Source organism: Salminus brasiliensis, chromosome 16 (assembly GCF_030463535.1).
Source record: "Salminus brasiliensis chromosome 16, fSalBra1.hap2, whole genome shotgun sequence".
Lineage (NCBI taxonomy): Eukaryota > Metazoa > Chordata > Actinopteri > Characiformes > Bryconidae > Salminus > Salminus brasiliensis.
Window position 1 is genome coordinate 26,362,273 of NC_132893.1, and position 27,951 is coordinate 26,390,223.

Consider the following 27,951-nt stretch of genomic DNA (forward strand, 5'->3'; position numbering starts at 1 on the left):
GGGTGGCCCTCTTTTTCCCCCTATCAGTCAGCAAGCTGTTAGCCAGTGTGGGCGTGTGTTAGCTGATGTACCAGAATTGGCAGATCAGTGATGGGTTGTTTTCAGACAATGAGAGTTTTTTTAGAGTGGATTTTTTACATAACTGAAGTTTGGGAGAAGGGCTGTGCGTGAGGCTATAAAAATATCTATCTTGTGTGTTCCCTGTTTTCGCATCTCACCACCAGCCCATCTTCTCTTCCACAGTCCCGTCTTACCTCTGTTCATCAAGGGGAGTATTCTGACAGCAGAAGCCTCTCTGACCTCCAGACCCAGACTCCAGAGTTTTTCCACAGTCTGTCATACTACAACCATTTGTCAAAGGAACATTGGATGGTATTGTTATCAAAATTAAGATCCTGGTACCATGACAACATTATGTTGAAACAAAACTGATACCATGTAAATGTTAGCTTCATCACACACCAACAATCTAACTGATAGGGTTTTTGACAGCTTCCACATGCACAGAAAATCATGCCACTGCTGACTGTAAATAAAAAGAGTGACGGTCCATTTTGGATTTAATTAGGCATTTAATTGTATGGGATTATGTCCAACAGCTCTTTAGCAGCTTAGCCATTCTGAGTGGAGTGCTGTGTTTACTCTTAACAGTAACACACAGAAATACTGTGCTTCCTCTCTACCGCCTGCATCAGATGGCAGACTTTTCCTCACAAGCCAGCTCTAAATGCAGCACTCTGTATCACAGTAATATAATAATCACATAATGTTTACATATGCCTGAACTGCTAGTTTAGAGACTTTTAATCACATAGCCACTCGCTGTTTTTCAGGCTTGTAGTGCAATATCACTTGCTATATCACTTCACACTATGTAAGATATGTAAAAAAAAATCCCACGTATATATCTTGCATGCTCAGGTTGAGAAGAACTACTTTGTAACAGTGGATAGTCTAAATCCCTAGTCTAACAATGTGAGGTAATACCTCAATACATTATACATATCATGCAAATTGTTATTTGACATTAGGCTAAACAGTTTTCTGTAAAGCTCATGGGAGATAAGTCAATTGCCTCTCACTAATGTTCTGTGGCAGTGCACAAGGCTCCTCTTTCCGGTCTCCAGCTTTTAGATGCTACTGCCCAGATACTCTCAAACATGAGTCCACATCGCTTCCCTAAAATTTCTCAACACTGCCCATGTTCAAGCATCCTTGCCTACGAATAAAGCTCTCTACTAGCCTCCGGTTTATTTGGTGGATTAAATCTGAGTAATTGTGTTGTCTCTCCGCAACCACCACATTTTGCTCTTTGCTTCATTGTGCTGCACAGTCTTCTTTTTCTCAAGTGCTTGACTCAGCCTTGTTTTTATCTGGTGAGTTTTGTTCAGTTTAGCCCTTTCTACTGCCCTGATCTGGGATCTTATCTTTTAGATTCACTGATTTTTAGTCTCCACTCTCTCGTCAACCTATAGCTGTGCAATGTCAACTGGCACTGTGCAGGGGCGTTAGCAGCTATTACCACAATTGCTTCCACTATGGCCTTGTGAGTTTGACTCCCTGCCCTCAGATGAGGTCTCTTCCACACCACCCTAAACATCATCCCATTGGTGTTGTCGCATCTCTTTGGGGGCATGAATGGCCATCAATCAATACTCATTCACCCAGACAATACCACCATGGTACATTCCATTAACAAAGGTCACTCAAATTCCCCCTTCACATATGTCTCCTCAGATACCTCATCTGGATCTCTGCATGCAATCAATTTGTCATCAAAGCTGCTTGCATCCCTGATCATAAAAATCTCTGCCTCTCCCCACCACTATTCTACTTATAGGACACATCTCTTTCTCTCTAACTCTTTCTTTCTGTCTCACCTCAGATCCACTGGCCCACCCTACGCCAAGCCATAATCCAGAAGTACACTCCAAGCAAAAAGGGATCTGTATAGTCCTGAACAAATGTTCTTAACATACCATAGTGGAACTGCTTTATCAGATCATTTTTAAATATTTTATTAAAAAACATCTACAAGAGTTTTTTAAAAGAACATTTGAAGAACCACAGTAAGCCATCCACTATAATATCACCACTGCTGCTCATTTGAATAAATGTCTTATGGGTCTTTTCTTTCATTCTCTAGAAATGTACTGAACACATTAGACCACACTCAAATTTCATCAGGAAACAGGAAATATGATTGAGTAAAAAAAAAGTTAAATAATTAGATGCATATCTAAAACGCACACTCGTCCATGCTGTTACAATTTCCAGATTTCTTAGACAATGATACCATCTGTTATCCTATGTAATGAAGCAAAGTCAGCCAATTATATAGAGGACACACAGTTTTCATTTTTAATCTCCAATCAAGCATACCCCATTCAACCACACCAACTAATGACGGCTCTTTGGATAATAGTTCTTCATCAATATTAATATAGCCACTAGTGTTGTAACATTACATATAGTTTTGATACAATGTTAACACAATGTCATAACTCTATGAAAATAGACGTTATACAGCCTCAAGTAATGGTTGTAAAAGTAGCCAAATAACTCACTTTCTCATTTTCTAAAAATCCTAATGCATGGTTACTCTATTTTTATGATAATTTTTTTAAATAATAATCATCATCTTATAGCCTTACCATGCCTCATGGGCATTGATTCATTTTATTTTTATTTCATTTTATTTTTATTATCTTTAAACAGTTGCATAGACGAGTCCCTGTTTGATGAGTGTTAGTACAAGGTTTAAAAAGTCATTGAATAAATTAGGCTTAGAAATGTGATTCATCTGACAGTTCCTAATTACACTTGGTGACATGCCTCAGGCCTGATTTGCCTATTAAGGTCTGTGACCTTGCCAAAACAAAATCTGAGCCCTTGCAATGCTCACGGTATCCAAACACACTGATTTTTTATTTTTGTGCCATAAAAGACAAGTAACTGAACACTAGGATTTGCTGGAAATTTTGTAATATTTTAAGCTTGATTAGCTACAGAGGCTGTTTACTATCACACAACAAAAAAACTAAAACATAAAACAAATATGTCATTTGTCTGAGAGTGCCCAAACTGTTGCATTAGACTGTATTTCTCTCCACAGAACCAGGAAGACGTAGTCATAAATTTTACATTTTAGAAGTGTTTGTGTGTATACATTCAAAATTTGGCCCAGAATTCTACAAATCCCTACAAATTACATACTATCAGAAGAGAGAAAGGGGCATATCTACAATACAGTTTTGAATGTCTTTTTTTGTCAATAACATATTGAAATCTTACACTCTGAATAATACACTATTTCTGTGATACATCACTTTTATTAATTTCTTTAAACACTTTAAAACCGGTGAAAATGAATTCTCTCAAAATATAAAAAAATATAAAAAACTCATTTGCACATTTGGATTCTTTTTAGGGCTGGCTTACACAAACTACAAACTGAAAAGCAGTGATATTCTTCACTCAGCCATTCCTAGTTATTATTCAGCTATTCAACATAAATGAATATACAAATATGCAAACGCTTGTTACTGTTACTCAGGGGTATTGCATTCGTTATCTAGATGTGATGTTAGCAGGTCACTCTTGACTTCACTTGACACACTGTTACTGATCTGCTAATCGCCAAATGGTCAGCTAATCACCACAGAATCAAAAGCAGGCCCAGGCATAATTGGCTGAAACTGTGAGCCTGATTCTGGGGCTTTTTCTTGATCTATTACAATTCCAGACTCAGAAGCCATGCTGGCGTTTCATTAGAATGGAAAGAAAAGCTAGAGGGGGTGTGTCGTTTCAGTGGAGTCCCATATTTTAGCAGTTAATGTTTGCACATATTACAACAATGCAGTCAAACAAATAGGAATATGCCAGGAACTTGCAGTTACCTGGTATTAATGAATGATTACACCACCTGGTATTCATCAGTCCAGAATTATTCTAAATTCATGACATGCGAAAAAACAAAACATTAACATCCAACACAAAGTAACTAAGAGTCGTTGGGAAATTCTGTTACAGTTGCCGGAGGCACTCTCCCTCACTCGCCCACACATGGCAAAAAAAATCACTCTCTTGTACACAGAAAGCATAGCACACCATCCAGCATGATGCAAATAATATCACTGGCAATATGACTATTTAAACACCAAGGCCTGTTATTCACTCTGCATAACGGACATAAGCACACATTCCTATAGCTATTGATGTATCATTGAGCAACACACAAGGTGTTTACACATCATGTATATACCATGTTTACACCCAGCACCCAGATTGTATCCTGATAAGATTTTAGCCACATGCATTTACATTTGATAAACAAATGCGTCTCTGGCCAGTCAGACTGAAATCCAAATGCTATGTGGGACAGACAATGCACATTTCCTTGTTGTGTAGTAATTATTACTGAAGTTTCAGTTTTACCTGAAGAGATGGATGTGTTTACACTGATATAATCAAATGTATCTCAGACCACCTCCTGAAGTGGTTTGAGGAATCGGATTTGTATCTGTTTTAAATGTGTTTTGGGTGCATTTACACCTGGCTTGGCTTGGCTTGGCCTTATCCAGATATAATCCTGAAACGCAAGATGAATGAAGTGGCCAGGCGTAAACAGGGTCATACTTTTCAATTGTCTGTAAAACGTCAAAAGCACATTCTTTACCCATAGATTTTAAAGCTTTATTCAGAACTGAAATTGTGTTTAGAACCCATATACATCCCAAGCCACAACATCAAGTTTTAAGACAGAGCCTGACCCTGACACAATTCTTAACAAACCCAACCTGTCCGTACCACATCATCAAGCCTAAAACTGACCTGAGCCCAACAAACAGAAGTGGCCCATTATCACCCAAACCCTGATATTTGTAATGATAAAACTAAAACTAAATAAATAACTAAATAGAATTAAATCCTGTAAACAGGCTTTTTAAACAAAATTTTTCTGTATAAAAAGTTTTCTGTATAAACCTGCCATTATTGTAATGCTAATCCAGGTAAAAGTTTATGTATGGGTATAAACTGTATGCAATTCTGATTCACATTATTATTTAAAGCACAAGAGGAAAAAAGGCAAGTCTGAAAAATAATTAATGAGAATAAAACATTTGTGGAAATGTAATTCAACTTCCAGGTCACAGTATAATGTTGTACCACAGATATGCTTTAGGCATTTTAGAGTGCATCATTTTCTACTTTTAAAATTCCTAGACTTTTCTTGGTCCACTGTGACATACACAGCTTGGAAGATGGTAATAAAATCATCAGTCAACCATTATTATGAGCATGTAAGTGTAATTTGCTTATATTTTATTTTTCCATGTAATCACACTATTAAGGTCCATCTCCTTTCATGCTTGGGACTCGTCATCCACACTGCTGTATCCACTAACCTGCTGACATCATAACCCACTTCACCCCATAGCCAAACTGAAAAATTCAACACCTCATTTAACACCCACCTACTCCTTCCCTCGGGCAAAATGAAGGCCCACAAGAAGGAGAGAGATGCATAATGGCAAAACAAATATACAATAACCTAGAGACCTCATCAATGTTTCATGGCTTCCCTGTCATTTAGGTTCCAAGAACTCCAGTAATGACAATGTATAGATCAAGCTGTTGTCAGCCCATTAGGACCAATAGATTTCACAGAGCCTAAAGCCATTATACTTACACACACACAAAATATGGTGTGCTACAAAAAATCGGATCTGCTGATTTTAATTTGACATTCACATGTAAATTGTAATGTAGGACTACTATTGTTATATTGAAATTTTAGAAGAACTTTTAGAAGACTGCAGAAGCAGTCGGAAGTTCAAATGCAGCACTTGTAAAAACACTGCTGGGTCCCTGAATTCTAAACTACAAAGACTTGAGATTTGTGGTTACTTACATGCCACCTCCAGAGAGGCATTATGGCTGACCGCCTCCCCCAGGTAGTTCCTGGCCACACATACATAGCTGCCATCATCTGGTTTGCTGCGGCGGCCGTGAACGATGCGCAGGAAGAAGAGCGAGCCGCTGGGCAAGAGCATTCGGTGCGATCGGGGATTGTCCCTGTCCGTCTCCACGCGTTCGCCATCCTTATACCACTCCACAGTGGGGGACGGTCGCCCCTCTGCCTTACAGTTCAGAGTGGCCGGCTCGCCCTTCGACACGATCAGGTCTGAGGGGTGCTCCACAATCCGAGGGGGGTAGTCCTCCTGACGAATACGGGATGCTGGATGTGATAAAGATAAAAACAGCTGGTCAGTCTTGAACATGAACCAAAACTTTAATGTAGCGTTCTAAGTCCAATGAATGAACCTATGTAATACGTCCTTAACCCTATCCCACTAAACCCCTCATTGGCTATGTTTTCTGTTAATTCCCAAAAATGCATAAATACCCATAAATGCATAAAATTGTTGGGTGTCTTTATTGTTGGAGGCACTGTGATGGTTTCTGATGGAGCATGTGAGAATATACAGAAAGAAATAGGTTTGTTGATTTGTTATGTATGTGCCAATTTATGTTTATGAAACCAAGAAAAAAACTAAAAGTTACAATTTGACACATGCTCTTTAAATCTACACACAAAAGTAAATCTGATGCCAACACTGAAACATAACATTATTATGAATAGCAGATTTCAATGCAAGAAAGTTGCCTTTTAGGACTATTGTTATTTGAGAATTATATAAATTATTGAGACAAAATCAAAAAAAGTGAAAACAGTCGAAAAGTCAATGAGTAGAAGAATAAAGTTATCTCCACACAACAGTAGTAGTGTTGTCCATCAAACTGTAAGCAAAAGACCAAGAGGCAGCAACACTTATCACCAAAACAGAGAAAGCTCAATATTCCCATAACCTTACAGGAGTGAAGGACTCATTAAGTTCAATCAGTTTTTTTCATTAAGAGGCTCACTCAAGTGCTCTGTTCTCTCTCCTAGTGGAGCAAGTGTGTGTGTTTATGTGTGTGAGTGTGTGCCTATATGGGGACACAGTTGCATAAACACGTGCATAGGTTTGTGGGGCGTCAATTGAAAAACATATTTACATATAAATGAATTTGTTCTTGTTAGATTAGCACCCATGATTTTCAGTAAGACTGTCCTCATGAGCCACACCAATATATTATAATTTCGCATACACGTGGCTTTGTTAGTGTCAGACCTGATCAAATTGTGAAAATGTTCATATTTACATTCAAATATTGGTGAAAAAAGTTGTGAAATGGGCACAACCAAACTTTTTATTCAAGACACTTGGAATAATCCTGGGCAACACAGTGTAAAGTATAAAATATTTGTATGACACTGAGTGTTATATTAAACATCCAATAAGGTTTGGTGAAAACACTGCAAAGAAATATGATAACACATGATTAGACCTTACAGTTTGTGTGGCTTAATTTTCTAATTAGTATGCATAATGAGCATCCCTCTGTCCAAGACTCCAAGGCTGCGACAGTACTTGTGCTGATCCTAACACTATGGCTTGAGCAGAGAGAAATAAGTAAAACAGGCTCTACACACTGTATGCAGGTGGTAATGTAGACCCCTCTGTGTCCATGGATTACTAAAAACATAAGCCAGCTTTTCTGTGGGAATGTCCCAAATAAGATAAGGCTCTTACTCACTTTCCTGCTGCATGTGCATGAAGGGAAAGCACTGACAAGTAATGCTGACATGATCAGTTAGACAAAAGGACAACAGGCGGATCAGCTACCTTGGTAGCTTTCCCTCACTAAGTTGCTCATATTGTGAGGCCATAGGGAATGCATAGCTTTGTTAAAATCAGAGCACAATTTCCTTCCTTAACATATCGCTTCTCAGAGTAAAACAGAATATCTGACTGGAAAACAATTATGGGGATGGGACATGATTTTTTTAATCTGGATCATGAAAAGTGGGCATTCCAAGGCAAAGTCAGAGCCCCCTACAGCCTCCTGCAACACCACATGGGCACCCATTCTGGAGGAGAGGACATATTTATTGAGTCTGCACATGCAGACATGGACAGAGATGAAGACTGGTGTTTTTGTTTGATAACAGGTGGAGATGGTTGAAGAGGGATTGAAAATACACTTTGATATAGTCACGCTTCCCATCCCATTTTCTGACACAGTTCACTAGAGGTGGGAAACTGTCCAATATGACAAAATTTTATAATTATATTGATATATTTTGTTATTCTACTACACGATATATTTTTCTGAACATATTGGATATCGACAGTGCTTAAATAAGACTGACTAACAGCATGTTTAAATTCCAAAGTAGTGTATGTAATGTAGTCAGTCACATTTCATTAAATAGAGTAATTATTAGTTATTTTTGTAAAATATAATTGTTTATTAGCATTAAAAATAGCATGAAATAGTATTTAGATTTTTAATCTGTCACTATTGATATTGCATATTGTGAAAATGCCTTCTTGCATTTTTACCTTATCACCTACCCATAATACCAGTACTACATTTCCCAATATTGTTCTGGTGACATCACAGCCACATGTTCAGTTACTTCCAATCAATAACAGTTCTTATGCTCTGCATCACCAGTGTACTAACCCAGCTCACCTGTGGTTTAATACTTGTGTTGATATATATACCTGTTTCTTTTGTTTCTTTTGTTTGTGTTGTTTGTGCATGCTGCCTTTTTGACCTGTCTTTTGAATTCTCCTTTTGCCTTGTTTACTGGACTTTTATTTTTGTACCACACTTGTTTTTAAGTGCCCTTTTTGTCTAATCCAATGTTTGGGTTACTGCTCTGCATGGTTTTGACCTGGCTGGGTTTCAGCAACTACTCTTTTGGATAATCCTACAGCTATCAAACCTGATTTTTCAGCTTCACAAACATTACAGATATTATTGGTTGGTATAAATTTTCCATGTTTCTGATACACAGTGATGTAGGCAAATGTCAAAGTGTAAAAATGTGCCAATAATCCACAGGACACAGCACCACTCAAATGCAGCGGTGAGCAAAATGGCAGTGTATGCCCAGACTTGCAGTGAGTAAAGCCCAAAACACCTATCATCTAAAAGCTCCTTTAGCTATTCATAAGCTCACACCAAGAACTAAGACAGCAAATAATTTAGTATCTAGCTTAGTAAACCTACCTAGTTAGTAGTTAGCGGGCCAAAAAAAAGCTAATTGCTGCCATTCCCAAGTTGCCAGCAGTCTGGGAAGGTAAAATCAAAGGTGAAACATACAACCAATCAGCAATAACATCAGTTCCCTAATATTGAGTAGTATCTATTATTGAGTAGTTCTCCCTTGTGCCACCATAATCGATCTGACCATTTAAGGCATGGACTCCACAAGACCTCTGAAGGCATCTAATGATATCTGGCACCATGACATTTGCAGCAGATGTCCTGTAAGTTGTGAGGTGGGGCCTCCAACGCATCAATGAGCGTTAGGTGCCCATGGCCCTGATGTCGGTTCACCAGTTGTTCTTTCTGGGACACATTTGGGAGGTACTGACCACTGCATACCAAAAACACCCCACAAGACCTGCCTGATGCTTTGGATATGTTCTGACCCTGTCATCCAGCCATCACAATTTGGCCTTGTTAAAGTTGCTCAGATTCTTATGCTTGCCAATGTTGCCAATCCTGCTTCCAACACATCACCTTCAAGAACTGACGAACTGTCTTCACCTGAAGTACCTGAAGTAGTTCTGTCATTTTCTTGTAGTATAGTTTTCCTCTAGACAATTCCCACAATAACCTTGCTTCTGACCTTCGGCTAGGTTTATATCACATAAGACTCACACACTGACACACACACACTAGCACTGCTGCTGTATTGGTCCACTCTCCATCAGATCAGGCACAAGAAGAATCCCTAAGAAAGGTGAGCAAATAGTATGAACCACTGAAAGGGCAGCAAGATATGAGAAGCTCATAAGTGCCATATCCTGGTGCATTAGCTAGTAATTCAGATGGTTTCTCAGCCTAACATACACTCATAAGGGACCACTTACTTCTTACGCTGTACATCAGTCAAAAAGCTGCAATATGTAAATGAGGACATTAACAGATCACAGAAATTTCATAGCAACATAATCGTTAAAACCACCATCCCACTCATCACATCCCGTGGCGGTGGAGTGCATTAAAGATTTAATACAGCAGCCTCTAAATATGAAATTCCATCTCAAGTTCAGTTTCAAAACCCCGCTGTCTAGACTGCCTGCCTGATTCCCAAGCCTGTCTGACCAAGGCTATTCCCACTGTAAAGCACAGCACAAATAATCTGACAAATTTAGACGACTCAAACCAGCGAAGGCTGCGTTCACTCAAATGCAGAGGCTCACACTTAAGCACGCTCAACTGCTCCCTCAGACTGCTGTTGCTTCATTAATCCCCTCAGTGCTCCTGCACATATGACTGCCCAGATTTCACACGCTTTCATCCACAAGAAACATGAAAACACCACGACTCTCCTGAGCCTCTCTACAGTTTAAAGCTACCATTTATTAACATACTGTAAATTTAGAGCTTATTATCATGCAAAAAGGCAGGAAATGGTGAAATATGCATGGTGTGGGTGTGGGGGTTTGTCTGTCACATTGGCGCACGCGAGTATGACTGCCAGGGCCTGGCGCTGCAAAGCATATGTAATAACTCACACCCACTGTAACTGCCATTGTGAGTGCAGTTGATGTGTGAGTACATCCTTGAAACCAGATTTGCACCATGTGCTTTACTGGAAGGTTAAAAACTAGGGATTTAGGATGATATTGTATTGGATATTGGAGTGCTGCTTAAAAATATAATCGGCATCCAACAGATATTTAGACATGACTGATATTTTAAACCACAATTTGTTCATTATGATTGCATTCTAAATTAGCAAAATGAGTGTTTAGACAGCACTCTGCTAAAATCACTACAATTTACTTGTTTTACTGAATCTGCAAAACTGCAGATGTTCTTTCTTTATTTCCCTGTAGCATTCCACCATAATGTCTCTACTGTCCATAGAAGCCTTTCTACTCGATTTTGGAGCAACTCTGAGTATTTGATTGCATTCACTGACAAGAGCATTAGTGAGGTCAGGATGGGAGACGATCACCACTCCATCTCATCTCCAACTCCCCAACTCATCCCAAGGGTATTGAATGGAGCACCATCATTCCAGAGAACACAGTTTCACTGCTCCTTAGTTCAATGCTGAGAGTCTTTATAGCCCTCTAGCCCATGCCTGGTATTAGGCATGGGGCCAACAGCATGTTTATCTGCTCCAGAGAGTCCTATTCTATTGGCAGTACTTCTCTACAAAAACTAAACAAGCTGTGTGTGGGCATTTGCACATCTGTGTCAGCAATGGGTGCAACTTAAAGTAGCTGAATGTTACTTCAGGGTTGTCCACAAACATTTGCACATATAGTGTAGATATATGTTTGAAACTGAAATAAACAAAGGTGAGAAATGCAGATTCACGTGTTGATATAGAATGCAATTAAGCATATAATTACATTTTAATCTAAACAAAAAATCATTCGCCTCAAGCTTCTAATACAGACGGAAACTCAATTACTCTCAAGGCATTGAAGGGCTTGACGTTCTTTAAAAGCGTCGAAAAAACATTGGACACTCACACAGTGGTTGGAACAAATCAACGTCAGGAAGGGTATTCAATCTGAAGATTGCTTATCTGATTATCTACTCTGTTTTTCTCCACAAAAAGGGATGTGGGGCCCTGGGAGCCCTCTGCAGCTCAAACGGTTTCATCCTTTCTACGCTCTAATGTCCATTCCCATGACAGCTTGAAAGACAACAGTAAAGGAACACGTACTGGCACAATTTACACAGACATCGTACATTCTTCACAGCTAAGGGTGAGTAAAGTTATTCCTAATTAAAATACAAATCAATAGAGGTCATAACATAGTTCGCATTATGTGGGAGCAGTGGTAGAGTGGAAATCAATTAAAAAAAGTAGGAAGGCCCAGTCTTTTATTAGCAAATGTATTAACAAATACTCTAAAACTCTCTTACATGACGGGGTTTACCTGGTTATTGAGGGCAGGCACATCAAGAAGGCAATCCTAAGTTGCTCGAAAGACTTGGGCTGACCCCTACACAACAGTAACACATCTTTACAAGGCAGACCTACAAGATTGCCTCATGAATTTAATATTTTTGTATAAAGAGATAACATCCTAGCAATGCAAGGCCTTATGCCAAACAGAAACAGCTCTACTGAACCTTCTCAAATACAGATGTGACGGTGTGATGGTCAACATGCTCTGTGCACTACGACTACTGTACTAAGGGCACGATTGCAGCATATTAACAGCATGCGAAAGCACAACTATGCAGAGGTGAAGAACTAGAATGCAGATTATGTGTAGAGTTAGCGATCAGTTTTATTATATTTTACATTATTTTCAAAATATAAAAGCGCATTACAATACCTAATTGTACATTTAATAAAGTTAATAAACCCATGTTTCCTATATGATGCAGCTTCACACTAAAGCTGATGCTACTTTACTCTGGCATGGCTTGTTTGGACTGACCTGTTCTCTTCTCTTTAAACTACACCCAACGGGAACCTTTGGGTTGTGTTGCCATTAGCCATGCTCTTTTGAAACCAATGGATGCATCCAGAAAATGCCATACACTACTACCAGGTCTTGGGTGCCATGTGTGTAGTGCACTGTAAATAAACTTCAAACGAAGTAAAAAGAAACAAACTAATTTGCAACAGGAAAGCTGCAGTTTTACGCTCATTATAAGAATTTTCTTATCTAATATAACCCTAAAATATCGCTAAATCTCAGGTGTGTCTATATCACGGTGTACCGGCAGCTGGATGGATCACCCAGCCTTATGAACTTCATCAAAGTGAACATCAGCACGTGAAGGCCTTGCTGACTGCAGTCCATTAAGGGCGTTATTAAATAAGGCACCACAGAGCCCCACAGCAGAAATTGCTCCACATTTGTACCTGTAGCTCAATTTGTGCTTGACATTTGTGCAGAAAGGAAAGGCGCACGGCGGTTTCCATATGTGGCTCAATATTTTAGCTGTGAGTTTGCTCGCTGACCCCCGTGTTATCGATTCGACAAGGCGAAATGGTTAACAGCCGTCACGGATTCACTGTAGGATAATTAACACGCCCGAGCAAGCAAATTAATTAGCCTGGGCGAATTAAACACAGAAAGCTTGAATAAAAAAAAAAAGTAGAGTAATACAAAATAAATACAATAAATGAACATTTTAAAAAAAGTCAGATTATGAGTTTACCTGTGGTCTGGGGGTGAGGTGCTGGCTGGCTAAAATGTCAAACATCAACCGTCAGAAGTTCATTTGCATATCTCGCTACATACTATAGGTAAAATTACCTGGCTATAATTTTTTTTTTTTTTTTTTTTTTATCGTTTAAATGGTCAGGTAAGACAGTATAGACGCCAAATAACTCCACAAAATATAAAACCTATTACAGACATTATAAAACTACACAAAAGCCCCGTTGGCTTACCGTCGGTGTGAGCGCTGAGAAGCCCCCACAAAACGATGAACTGCAGGAGCTTCATGGTGACATAGCAACGCTCATCACTGCGCGCGCGAACTCTCCAGCGGTTCAGTCCCACAACTTATGAGCCAAAAACGGAGCAAAATGCAAAATAAATAACAGCAAAAAATGATCTTCACAGTCGTTTCGCCTTTCCTCAGACCTCGGCTGGTGGAGCGCACATCGCGTGCACGCTTCTGAGAGTCGAGGGAAGAAGGAGTTCACGCTGTTTTGTTGTCATTCTTGGGAGAGCGTGCACGCGCCGGGTGGATCGCTTCACTTCTCCCCACATTTCAGCACCGAGCGCTCCGTGGCGTCCACATGCACCCCTGAGAGCATCGCCGAAGGAAGCTAATATCCACCCAGGCCGAGGAGGGTCTGAGAGTGTGAACGCGCGAGAATCCTCACTGAAATGGGAAAGAGCCGCTCTGGTGTCCAAAAACAGCGACGAACGCGCTCGAGCTGCCTTTAGGAGAACGCGCCGTGCCGCCTCCGAGCGCGGAGCTGCGCAGCTGCAGTGGCTCCGCCATGAGGCAGCAGAGAGCCAGTGGAGTGGATCCTCCTCTCCTCCTCCGGCACACACCCGGAGAACATCCTCCAAACAGACGAGAGTGTCTCTGACAGACAACTAGCCCGGGCTGCCACGTTTCATTAAAACAAGCTTAGGAGTAAAACTCTTCGCCATAGCGTTAAAGAGGTTGATTGCAGTGCGGCGATGAACCGCACCCTGAGATGATTGTGCACAACGAGGCTGAACTTGGTTTCCTATTCGAAATCCGTGCCACCTTAAATTGTGCAGCAATTGCGTTCCGGCGTCTTTCACATTTAAGGGGGAATAGAAAATTGTAATTTTTTGTTTTGTTAATAATTTTGCCGTTTTTCACCTTTGACATAATCTGAATCTGGCCCAAATTCATGATGAATGGACCAATAAAAATTATAAAATTTTAATAAAATACAATGTTTTTTACATTAAAGTTAAGAATGTGTGTGTATATATATATAAATTATATATATATATATATATATATATGTGTGTGTGTATATATATATATATATATAATATTAATTTCCATGCGACTTGCTTGGAGTTCGCAAGGTTTTGGCGCCCCCTGTCGGCAAACGATGGTCGCATCTAATTGATACAGTTCTTAACATTGACTGAAATCTATTTTTCAATCATGTGAATTTTTATGACTATTAGCATTTTTATTTGAATAAAATATAGTAACGTATTAATATTGACATTATATAAAATATGAGTAAAATAAGTTTTTAAGTTAATAAAATTACAAATGCAGTGTATTATAAAGTCTTACACAGTCTGCACAGTCCAACCAGATCTACTGCCAATGTCTGAGTATGGGGATGATTATAGGCTTGATTTTACACACCATTTAGCAATGGCTGTGGCTAAAACACTTTAAACTCAACTGACAGAAGGGCTGTCCAGATACCTTTGGTTATAGGGCACATTTATTCCACACCGTGATACAAACACAAATTGTAATTATAGCTTTTATATTTCTGGCCATAACACTCACTACTATGCTGTAGTAACCCCCAACCCCCCTTTCTGTTAAATTACCCAAAACCCTGGCTGGATTAATGTTTAGACTCATGATCTGAAAAAAAGCACACTAAGGCATAGAAGCACACTCTTTTACTCAAATCACCCTGTAGGAATGTCCAGAGTGGCCACTGTGCTTGCTGTCAAAGTGAATCTTTCAGCAGAGCTACATAAAGCTGCTGCTACACTCGGCTCAGCAGCTTGTTTGAGTGCTCAGTTACAATGCAGCCAGTGACACTGGTAGGAATTGCACTTGTGACATCTGTCCTGTGACCCGGATCAACATGTGCTGATGGCTGTCAGCCCCTGCGTTTGTTGTAGAGAAAGGAAGGGTCAAAAAAGGAGCTGGGTGTATCGGAGCAAAACCAATACACAGACTACTACAGTACAGTGGTTTACTCCATGAGACAAGATGAGCCTGCTGCTAGAGACAGCACTTTCCTGCTTTCATTTCTTAAATATTTGACATTTAGACAATTATTTTTAATAATATTTCTTTGCGAAATCAGCAGAGCCTGACATACTCAATCTATATAGTCCTATGACAGGGTTCTTTGACTCAAAACTATAGTGCATCCCATCTTGGTGCTTAATAGAAACATCAACAATCTGTCGACTTCTTCAACCAGGTAAAGCAATGCTTCTTTTAGTTGATATTGTTTTATATAGAACCACTGCCTTCACTAAAGAACCACTGAAGATCCATTTTTTTCATGTGAGTGTGGTTCTGAAGAACTGTCCATTATATCAGTACAGTTTCTCTGTATCTACATCATGTTCTTGACTGAAACTCTTCTGAAGCCAGGAGGATTAATGTTGAGTGTAAGGGAATGTGCAGTTTTGTGCAGTTTTCCTTTTCCACTATGTAAACAGTATTGTGTGCTTTCATGTCTTAGTGATATGTTTGCATAAGTGCCAGTATTGCTTTACAGCGTCCAGGTGGATGGCTCTGAGACTGGCTGATCTGATGTCCTGTGTGGACATTCTGCCACTGATCATCTCCTCTTGTCTTCTTTGCTGTGTATCAGCAAAGGTTGGGTTGGGTGAAGTCAACTGCTACTGACAATCTAAATTTCCTTGCCTCTGCCCTTTGCATCACGTTGCTGACTCCGCTTATGGAGTCACCTCACCAGTTGTTTCCACCCGAGGAATCCTTTATATGCTTTGATGTTTTGCTCCAGTCTCCCACATGGTGTGGTAGCTCAGTGGCAGGTAGTGGTGTTATCTGTTGCGCCACACCAACCAACTTTTTTCTTTCACGTACTATTAAAAAAATCACAGTTCATTGTCAAAAGTTCCTAAAACTGAAAGACTAAACTGTAATACATAGGAGCAAATTAATCAAAGAAGCCAACCGCAGTAATCAGAGAAATTGGTTACATTAGAGCAGGGGTGGACAACAGGGCCCACAGTTTGTTGATGTTCCTACTAAACCTGGCAATTAGCAGGTGAATTATATCAGGTGTGCTTGAACAGAAAAGCAAAAAACTGTGCAGTAATCTGGCCCTCCAGAACCAGAATTGCCCATCCCTAATACCTAATGAACCTGGCTTGTAATGTGCTCATACTCAGAAGGCTGAGGATTCTCCACTAGGCTATAGGCGTTCAAAGCCCCTCAGCATTGAGCTGTGGAATGATGGAGCATTGATCTGGAATGATGATGCTCCATCCAATACTGTTGGGATGCGTTGGAGAGTTGGGGATGAGGTGGGGTGGTGAACATCCAACATCCTGACCTCACTAACAGTCTAACTAGTAGAAAGCCTTCACTGAACAGCAGAGACAGCCCCTCCAGCAAAAACAGGATCAACTCTTTTTAATTCTCTTGATTTATAAAGGAACACTGGATTAGCAGGTGTCCCAATACTTCTGTCCATATAGTGTATATACATATATTTGAGGTGAAGTCTTAAAAAGGCCGCTACACAAAAGATTAAACTAGCAGTAAGGCATTTGCTTTCAGGGTCCATTTACAGCAATACTCATCAATACTCATTATAGGGTAGATTGTGTAGGCTTTGTTAATAGCACAAATAAACACTGTCATAACATTCAGTAACTCAAGCTGATAAATCAGTCTAAAAGTTTGGAATTGTCCTTTTCATTTGGCATCCATGAAGTATCACCATAAATATTCTGAACTGCAGTCCGTATGATAAGTAACAGCTTGCCACATTTCTTAATTAGTGTGCATTATGCATGCTTTTTCAGCAGGTGTAGACTGTTTTCTCTTTTAAACGCCGGCGACAAAACATTCCAAATGTGGAAATTTCGGAGAGAAGGTGTTTTTGCACACAGTTCATGCTCAAATTTGTTCTGCTCGTGCTTTTCGTTGAGGCCCATTTACATTAATACAAGCCTCAAAGACCCCTGCCTGTGTTTTTTTCCAGCACGCACATTTGAATCAGTCATGGGTGTCCTCGATACTCCATCTACCAACCTGTCTCCCTCAATCGCCGAGGTAAAAAGTGTTGCCTGGCAACCCGTGCAAGTGTTTTGTACTGACAAAACAAAATCACACTCAGTCCAAGCCATCATCCATCTCTCGCCCATCTCTCTGGAACACACTTCAGCAGTGTCAAGGTCACAGCCTTCGTTGCGCGCACCATTAGAGCTTCATAGCTGTGTTTGTCCATCGTGGGCGCGTTAGTGGGAACAGATGGTGTTGGTGATGGGGCCGTCGGGCCGAGGCCCAGTCAAACTGGTCTAGTGAGAGTGGACGCAAGTCCCAGCTGCGCTGCACATACAGCAGTCTAGAAGCACACACTGCTCTGCTAGAAACAGCTGGTAAAACATCTAAACCACTGGTGCAGGGGAGGGGCGCACAGAGCACACACTGCAGGGGAACTGGAGACTCCTTGATGAGGGATCGTAATAAAAAAATAAAATAATATAAATAAATAAAAAATCTCCCTCCCAACACATCATAAAACAGCAACTGGCACATCATACTGTAGTCGGTACACCATCCGACACACCTTAAAGCAGTCAGCACGTCATCTTACAGCACGCTTGGCACGTCATAAAGTAGCCAGCATGACAACTTGCACATCCTAAAGTTGGGATGTCGGCACAACAACCAACACATCTTAAGGCAGCTGGCACTTCAACTAGCACCAACAATATCATGAGAGCATCCTCTTCGAAATTGTTGAATACAGAGATCAGTCTGTTTATGATGCTTATTTTCAGATCCAAGTGATGCAACTGTTTCTGTCTGTTTCATAGAGGTCCAGTTCCACGTCTACTGTCACAATATCAGGCAAATACTGTGTCTGTGCCTCAGTTTTTAAGATTTATCAATTGCTGGACTGACCGATTTGTTTAACTTGCCATATACAGCTAATTAAAAATAATAAAGATTATGTTTTGTAAAGTATTTGAAACAGTATTTGTCTTTAACATGTATGGTAATAGATGTGCAAATGCACAAACACAGCTTGTCTAGTCCCTGTACGGAACATAAACCTATTGGCATCATGCCTAATGCCAGGTGTGGGCTATAAGAGTATAGAGCATTAAGCTGTGGAGCAGTGGAACTGTGTTCTCTGGAATGATGTTTAGTACTCCATCCAATACTTTTAGGATAACCAGGGGAGTTGGGAATGAGGTGGAGTGGTGATCATCCAACATCCTGACTAACACTCTTGTCACTTTATGCAATCAAATCCTCACATACATGCTCAATATCTTGTAGAAAGGTTTCAGAAAATAATAATAAATCAGTAGGTGTCCCAATACTTTTGTCCCTATACTGTGTGGTAATATGTAAAACGCTGGTGAATGTACTACATTAGATTACATTAAAGAAAACTGAATTGCAATTATAACCTTTCACTAACCAAGTTCCCAAGATGAGAGGGCCTGAAGAGCGCTTCACTTACGTCCTTGGAGCTCTGATTACAATGACTAACACATGCAGACTACAGCTCCATTTGTTATAAGCTCGTATGGCCTACAGGTTCATTTTCTAGACCTCCATAAAGTCTGAGCTACTGTACCATGGCAAAGGTCAAAATGTGACACTGTGTTGCAAATAGAAAAGCAATTTAAGAGCAGATAAAATTAATGAGTTCTTTTGTGCCATTAAACAGAACAGCATGTTTTACTGAGGGGAATGTCACTCAGTGTTTCATCCAGCAGCTGCATTTAAGGATTTAGCCTTAGTTTCACTCTGACAACCGTTCATCTAAATGAAGTGTATCTTGTCAGATAGCTGAACATGTTGTCACTGGCGTGGGTTTGTCAACAAGGTTACTTCGTTGTTCTACTGTAATGAGATTTTGCAGTATTTTCCAATAGTCAGAGAAGAAAAACGAAGACGGAATGAAACCCTGAGATGCTTTCTATTGCAGTTCACCTCAAATATATGTATTACTATGCCCCAATTCTCTTTACGGAGGTCAAGTGACATGTCTGGAGCTGATCAATCTTCCACTGACACGCTATGAACTGTAATACTGTAAAGCTCAGCTGCCTTCATTCACTATAGCACAAACTGAGCCTCATTTCTTCCTGGAGCTTTCTGGTGAACATCATTTTAGGGTGACAAAGTTGCCTTGAACGAATACTACAGCCTCCGCTAGAGCTCGTCCAAAAGTTCATCATGCCAATAACCAAATATATTGGACAAAAAATAGGTGTTCTGTCTGTGTGGGTTTTCTCCTGGTACTCCAGGTGTCCTCCCACCCCAAAAAACACCCGTAGTAGGTTAATTGGCAGACTTGTGAAACTGCCATGGTATGAGTGAATGAGTGTTTGTGTGGTATTTCTGCTTTGCCCCCAGTGTTTCTGAGTGGGCTCCAGACCCACTGAAGCCCTAACCAGGAAGAAGCAGATAAGAAGATGAATGGATGGATAATTAAATAGGGCCAATTTTGCATGACATTTTAATGTATTTTTCTTGTATTATTTTTTACAATATTATACATCTTTCTGTATATACTGTATATATCTTATATATATTTATGTTGCTTTTAAGGGGGCTTAATTGGCTCTTTTAACTCATTGAACTATAAGGTCTTATTCAGTTATTAAGCTTAAGGTTTATTACTTAGTGACTACTGTGATACTTTATGTAGGCTATGTTGTTGTATGTCAGTTGTGGGTTAAATATACAACATTTAGACTTTAAGGTGTAAAATGGCAGAACGACTGATATAACTGACAGTTGTCACATTGCAGCATTAATGTGAAAGAGGCCATTTGGGGCTCTGAAGACAGATAGATGGTGAGTTCCATCTCCGTACATGCCACAGCCATCCATGGCCAGTAGTCTGTGTGAGTAGGATGGCCCTCCCTATCTCCCCATCATTTCAGCATGATACTAACCAGTGTGGGCATAAGAAAGCTGGCAGTTAACGTTCTCCTCCAAGCATGTTCAGCTGTTTTTTACTTACCGGCAGAAATACCAGTAAAAAAGTGTCTGTACTGCCGATGTGTACCGGGCCACTTCAAACACTAGACGTAGTTCTAGCTGTTGGGTTGGAATGGAAAATTCCCCCAAATATCTAAAATTGGGGAGAAATTTGAAGGAACAATCCCAAAAACAAGGTTCTCACACTCGCTGAACGGTTCTTCCATCACTCCACAGATCCCTGTTTGGCACCTTCGGTTTTTAGAGTGCTCTCATGTCTCAGAGTGAAAGTTATGAATAAGCTACTGTCCAAGAATCCTAGACCCTAGCATTGGCGGTAGATCTGAAGAGAGTGGTTGGTGTGGTGCAACAGATCACACCACTAGCCACTGGCACTGAGCTACCACACCGTGTGGGAGACTGGGGTTTGATTCCTGGCCTGGGTGATTATGCTGCACTACACCAATACGAGTCCTTGGGCCAGACTCCTAACACTACATTGGCCCGACTCTGAAATACGAGTAACCCTGTAAATCGCTCTGGATTAGACCGTCTGCTAAATGCCATAAATGTAAATGTAAGAGCCAGGATTAACCCTCCCTGGTTTAAATGCCCTGGAGGCGAACAGAGCCAACCATGTGTCTGGATGGTGTACCGCAAAAATTGAGTAAAATGCATGTAAACGGGGACAAGGACATTTAAACAATTTGCGTTTCCTCTACACTGGTATGAGGAAGAGAGAAAAACATGACAGACAGAGAGAGAGAGAGAGCAAGAAAAAGCCTAAGAGGAACTAGATAACGGGTCTAAAAAACAGCCTGCCGTCTGCCATCCTCTTTACATGGCCAAAAGCACAGATAATAGACTTGTCTGGTGTGTGTAAACACTGCATTTCCATGGTAATGGCCTCTTTCCCACATCTCCGGTGAGCAGTCAGTGCAAGCGAAAGACTCTTAATCCTTTTGGCCCTCCTGCAGACGTGCCAGTCTTCCAGCATGAAGAAAGCAAATTAGAATAAACAGAGAGAGCTCCTGGCTTAGTGAGCAAACTTAGTGAAAACACACATGGCTGCGGGCCCACAGACAAAGATCTGCAGCCTTCCACTCCTCTTCCTCCAAGCAAACAAACCAAACGAACACACAGTTTTCATTACTCATTTGCATGATCTACTGTCTTCATTTCCACCCGCAGCAGTTCCTCTGTGTGCTTCTCATGTGTCTCTGGTGTGATCAGTTTGGTACTTTCTTCTCTTCGTTCTTTTCTTCTTGATTCTGGATAGTTTCTGCTCTAGGGCGACACTCTTCCTTGCTTGAAACAGTGCAGCACAAGGGACTGTACGCCTTCCTTTAAGCTGCTGAAGATCATTAGTGAGGTTCATTTTTTTTGTTTGTAAGAGCTGAGACTACTGGTTTATTCGATGATCAAACATGATGCACAATGGCAATTCAGACAAGACCTGATTTGACTGCAACACAGTCAGACCAGTCTAATGTGACAGATGGATCATATAGCCATATAGCCATGATCATTGCCCTGCAATCCAGCTGGATAGGCAGTCTCTAATATCTGGGTGGGCTGGGTGAAATTTACTTTGATTTCTTTTCTTGAGCAACTCTCTGCTTTCAGAGTAGTGAACAGCAGTGCCGCCCTCTAGAGGCACTCAATGCTAAGTACAGTCTGACAGCAAAAACACGCCAGTCTATCACTAACAGACAGACATAACATAACCAACATAACCAGAATAGACTGCAGCTGTTCAGAAGCTGGCATGCTTTAGGTAATGAGAACTCTCTGCTATGTCTGACAAAGACTGATATCTCTATTCATCCAGACACAGACCTGTAAAACCTCATCTATTGCTATTTATTATTATTATTATTATTATTATTATTATTACTTGTATTATTATTATTGTTGTTGATTTTGCTCAGGATTATTTAAGGTCTTCACAGTATGTTTAAATAAAATAATTAAACAGTTAGATATAAAAAAATATTTTTATATCTTTTAATTTATGTATTTATTTTTGTGTGTATGAATGCATGTATGTTTGTTTGTATGTATGTATGTATGTATGTATTTATTATTATTATTATTAGTAGTAGTAGTATTGTTGTTGTTATTGCCTAAGATTATTTAAAGGCTTCACAGTATGTTTAAATTAAACAGTAAAACAGTTTACAAAAACGTAGATATTGATGTATTTATTTTTGTATATATGTATGCATGTATGTATGTATGTATGTTTGTTTGTATGTATGTATGTATGTATTTATGTATTTATTTATTATTATTATTATTATTAGTAGTAGTAGTAGTATTGTTGTTATTGCCCAGGATTGTTTAAGGGCTTCACAGTATGTTTAAATAAAATAATTAAACAGTTAGACATAAAAATCTATTTTTATATCTTTTAATTTAGATATTTATGTATTTATTTTTGTATGTATGAATGCATGTATGTTTGTTTGTATGTATGTATGTATGTATTTATTATTATTATTAGTAGTAGTAGTAGTAGTAGTAGTATTGTTGTTGTTATTGCCTAAGATTATTTAAAGGCTTCACAGTATGTTTAAATGAAATAGTAAAACAGTTTACAAAAACGTAGATATTGATGTATTTATTTTTGTATATATGTATGCATGTATGTATGTATGTATGTATTTATGTATTTATTTATTATTATTATTAGTAGTAGTAGTAGTAGTAGTAGTAGTAGTAGTAGTAGTATTGTTGTCATTGCCCAGGATTATTTAAGGACTTCACTGTTATATAAAAAATAAAATAGTAAAACATTTTTTAAACTGCTTTTTTAAACTACTCGTCTATATTCGTCTTTCGCAGATGGGATAGAAATAATTAAAGTATAATAATGTGAGCTTGGACAAAGTGACTTTTAGATTCAGTTGATTTGGGGCTTTTATTTTGAAATCGACACTTCGCGGTGCTGGCTGGGGGAAATGGCTACAGCGAGAGATGTTTTAGTAGTTGGTGTTTTGTGTGTCTCTGTGTTTGGTATTTTCTCATGGAAGTTCTCAATACTAGGTGATGTCTGTTAAGAAAACGTTTATTCAACATAGTCAGATTCAGCAGAGTCATTGTGTTCATTCTTGCTGTGTTCAGTGTGTCACACACAGGCTTCATCATGTGGCTCTTCACTGCAGACTCTATGATTTTATTACGAGAAAGAAGTCTAGTGTAACAGGCCTTCATAGAAAGCTGCATTTGCCTGCTGAGAATTGAGTGTTATTCTGGTCGACAGGTGTAAAAGCTGCTTTCCAGCTGGCAGGACGTGGACTGCTGCTGCTGGCTGTGGCAGCCTGGATGGCCTCCTGCATTTTGCCAAAGCTGAAGTCTTTTTTGAGTCCAGCTAGTCCAGCTAGTCCAGCAGCACTGGAAAGTACGTTTCAGGAGCGGTCCGTATTGAAATCATGCTGATTTACACAATTTGGAGGGCTAGTCTGAAGCATTGTGCTGCACTAGTTGAATTATATGTCATGGGATGTTTATGCAGGTCCTGTTGATGAAGGGAACAGCAGAGTGAATCAGGAGCAGGCCAGAAGAGAACAGCAGCATCAACACGTTGTTAAGGTTTGACAGGCAAACAGTCTGATACAAGCATGTGCACCAACTAAAATACTGTGTCCTATATATCTCCCTATATATAATTTTCAGATTTTTATTTGACCATATTCATATTTTATCTTCATTTAAAAGTGATCTGATCTGGGCTGAAACACTCATTTTAATTTCTGTGCGGGTGGGCAGAGCTAAACTGCTGTGGACTGTAGATATGTATACATACCAATCAGCCATAACAATCAGCATTAATCATTCACCACTGACATGACTCATTTCAATGGTGCCTGTCATTAGACATGAAGTGAACAGTCCGTTCTTGAATTTGATGTGTTGGAAACATGGGCAATTAAAAGGATATGAGACACTTTAACATCATAACCCAGATGAATGGGTCAGAACATCAGGTCTCCAAAACATCAGGTCTTGTGGGGTGTTCCCGGTATGCTACTACAAAGTACCACAGTCTGTAAACTGCTCCCTGCTGGGTGATGGCCATCAGGTCTCATTGATGGGATCTGTCAACTTCATATATTTAAAGGATCTGCTGCTAACACACTCTTGCACACTATTAAGCTGGTGGTTTTAATGATTTGGCAAAACTGGGTGTTTTTGCAGTTTGGTTTACGTAACAGGAGTGTGTTCAGATTCTTTTGTTCTGAAAAAGTGAGGAAAGTTAGGTTTTCCGTCACTGTTTAAGATTTTTGTGTTTAAAAAGCTGTCGCTGCATCACTGCATTAACTGATTTTGTATTCTCTTTTCAACACAAATAGTCCAGTGCTTATCATGAGGCTGTGCTGAAGCCTCGGGAGGAAGCAGTGCGCAGGAAGAAAGAGGAAGACTTCTATCGTATGACTGGACAGACATGGAAGCTTAGCCAGGGTTTTTCTCTTGGAGGGGTAGGACGCCTATAAACTCTTAGCCCTTGCAAACATTTTATGATGTGTATTAGACCATGTGCTCCGCCCTGCAGCGTACTTCATGGTATCCATGATGAAAGTTGAAACACATCCCCACATTCCTGCCACCTTGGTATTTTTCCTGAAATCTATGCCTACCTTCCACATTCTGGCATTCCAGTGCAGTGATTCCCAATCCCCAGAGTTTATTTCATAGGATAGGGGAGAAGGTCCAGGTAAATGCTAGCAAAGATCTGGACAAACAAGTAACAAAAATGAATGGTGACAACAGTTCCCTTTTAACAGTTATCAGAGCAGAAGCTGTACAGAGTTCCAGCCTGAGTTCTCTATCTATACACAGTTCCTCTATTACTCCTCATACTATAGTCATGAACTAAAGGCATGGTCTGGACTTACAGAGCTACCTTTATATTATCACATGCTTTGCTTGTGATAATATAAAGGTAGCTTTTTTCACATGCTATGCTTGTGAGTCTTGTAAGTTTTTCCTTCACTAACTTTAGCTGCTGGTGTAGGAAGGAGAGACCGAAGCAAGTCCAGAAGAAGGTGACGAGACTCCCAACCAGAGGGCTGCAAGGAAACGAAAGCAGCTAGAGCGGCCGCATCCACAAGCTCCTGCTCAAAAAGAACTTCCCAAGGAGAAAAGGGTAAGAACAGTTAACCATCATTTGAGCCTCTGCTCAATTTATACCATTAGACAATCATCACTTTTGGGACTTCCATAGCCATACACTTGCCAGCAAGCATGACTGTGACCGTGGTTATCATTCATGAACTGTGTCAAAGACTGTTTAATTGATAATTCCCTGCTTAAACTTACTATAAGAACTGAGAACCTCTGGATTATTATGGTTCAAACATTGAGATGGTCAACTTTGTTTTCTCCACTTTTTATTTATTTCAGATCATAGTCTTACCTGACGAGCCTTCTGAAAATGCTGAGGGGGTGAGTGTGTTCATTTTCACTAGAGAATTCACTGTATTTACTGAATACACTGTAGATTCACTGTATTTAGTCGTGGTTACTATAACGTATATAATGTATAAATCTGCAGGTTGTGAGAATTGCACTGAGATGTCCAAGTGGAAGAACAGTACAACGGAGGTTTCTCAAAACCTGCAGTTCGTCTGTGAGTAGTTCTTGGTTCAAACCCAGGATGTTGTTTCAGTAGTTCTAAAAGTCTGTAAATGTAACCTGTACTTGTATGTTTAGGTCCTTTCAGACTGGTTGCACAAGTCTGGATATTCTCCCACAATATATGGCTTGTACACCTCCTTCCCTAGAAGGCCACTAATCACACACCCAGACCTCACCATAGAAGATGTTGGGATCGTTATGGACACCGCCCTCAATGTGGGGGAACATGACTTTTTCACAACCTAATACTTACCTAATGTACTTAAAGATAGAATATTCTGTTTTGTTGTTTTGTTTTTTATTCTATGTGCATTAAATTCAGATGACTTTCAGAAAGGGGGATATCCACTAGCAGGCCTGCTGCCCGCTAATATAAATAGTATAGTTATGTATGTCTCAGTATGTCAATCAGAGGGGTCATAAAGTCCAATTTACTGGAGCACATTCCCCAATAAAAGTATTGACGTGTCCCACTAAAATCACAGCAGTAAAAAGTCAATTTTATTCTGAATTGCTTAGCCACACAAACTCACACCGGACACTGCATTTCCCATAATGCCCTAGCATCTAACCTAAAGCCTGAGTGGCTAATACTTTCAGTCAGGGCCATTGTATTGGTTATCTGCTTTTTGAAGTGAGTAATGGAGATTCTTACATTATTAAAAGAAAATCAGCCATATAGCAAACAAGGTAATAATAGCTCATAGCTATATGATTTGATTATAGCCTATTATAACTGCATAACCTATCAAAACTACATATTAGAGCACTGAAGCCAAGGTATTAATGAAACTAGCAAAAGCACCAGTTATGATAACAAGCTTTATCCTTGCTAGCTAGTAAAAGAGGCATTGAAAACACAAGCCTGCAAAATAAGCAAAGTGATATCACCAATATAATGATGCGAAGATCAAATCAGTTTCACATGTTGTTTTATGCCTCAAAGAAAATATCACATGCATGTGCATGACAGTAAAATTCTTAATGGTAATAATAATGTTAATATTAAAATTGTATACTATTATGAAGTAATATTGTTACTATTATGATTGTTATTACAGTGTGCCCCAGTACAACAAGTAGTCTATAAACACCCCTGGTATCAATAATAAGAACATTTCATTTTAAAATATTTTAACAAATATATATTGTTTATCTTTTAATATTTTAATATATAAAAATGTTGTAAAAATGTGTTCTTTTTGCTCCTGTTAAGCAGAACTGACTGATCGTGTAAATGAAAAAGAGAAATAATTACGCTGAGGAAATAAAACATGTATTGTTTGGACACACCTGTTTAAATGTATACTTATCTTAAAAACAATCTTTCCTAATGCTAGGGTAGCCACATTTTTTGAGAGCCTAAGTTTTATGTTGATCTGAAATCGGAGATGTTTTGGTCATATAGGCTATTAATGCTATTTGTTGGTTAGAGAAAAGGTTGATGTATTAACGTACATACAGCCCCCTACCCACGACATCCGGTATCCAAGTACAGTGGATACCTGTGTGTCTCCTGTGTCCTCCTTTTTTGAAAACAAAAATGGTCACCCCAAAGTTTGGATCAAATGTTTTTAAGATGCTCGTCAGCACACATTCAGCCAGAACTGGTCCTGTATATCCATTTATTATTTTTGTTTTTTCTATACAAGTTGAAAAAATCTTAATCATCAGCAATGGACCAATAGAAATGATCCAGAATGACTTGGATTAAAAATTCTCTACATGTATTTATAACGTTTATTCTGAACCTCTTTGTGAAAGAGTGAATTGTATGATTTATCATCTGTTGCTCGAGTCTCAGAAGTGTGGGTGCATTATAAAGTACTTACTGTAGATTACTGT

The 27,951-nt window shown here is 39.5% G+C and overlaps 2 protein-coding genes across 5 annotated transcripts in view; one reads left to right on the plus strand and one right to left on the minus strand.

The window, feature by feature from the left end:
• LOC140536726 (roundabout homolog 2-like) overlaps positions 1 to 14,108 on the minus strand; it is a 115,903-nt gene extending 101,795 nt beyond the window's left edge. For all 4 annotated transcript variants that reach the window (XM_072658705.1, XM_072658704.1, XM_072658703.1 and 1 more), the window contains exons 1-2: positions 13,508 to 14,108; positions 5,915 to 6,241 (exon numbers count right to left, since the gene is read on the minus strand). In XM_072658705.1, coding sequence (XP_072514806.1) covers positions 5,915 to 6,241; positions 13,508 to 13,562 — 382 coding nt within the window. In that variant the 5' untranslated portion in view covers positions 13,563 to 14,108. The remainder of the gene's footprint in view (positions 1 to 5,914; positions 6,242 to 13,507) is intronic.
• Positions 14,109 to 23,410: 9,302 nt separating this feature from the next.
• Positions 23,411 to 27,396, plus strand: ubxn8 (UBX domain protein 8). The gene is made up of 8 exons (XM_072659679.1): positions 23,411 to 23,514; positions 23,732 to 23,869; positions 23,984 to 24,060; positions 24,822 to 24,947; positions 25,484 to 25,615; positions 25,873 to 25,914; positions 26,024 to 26,098; positions 26,182 to 27,396. Exons 1-8 carry the CDS (start codon positions 23,430 to 23,432, stop codon positions 26,350 to 26,352), a joined length of 846 nt encoding a protein of 281 aa, XP_072515780.1. The 5' UTR covers positions 23,411 to 23,429; the 3' UTR covers positions 26,353 to 27,396.
• Positions 27,397 to 27,951: the final 555 nt, after the last annotated feature.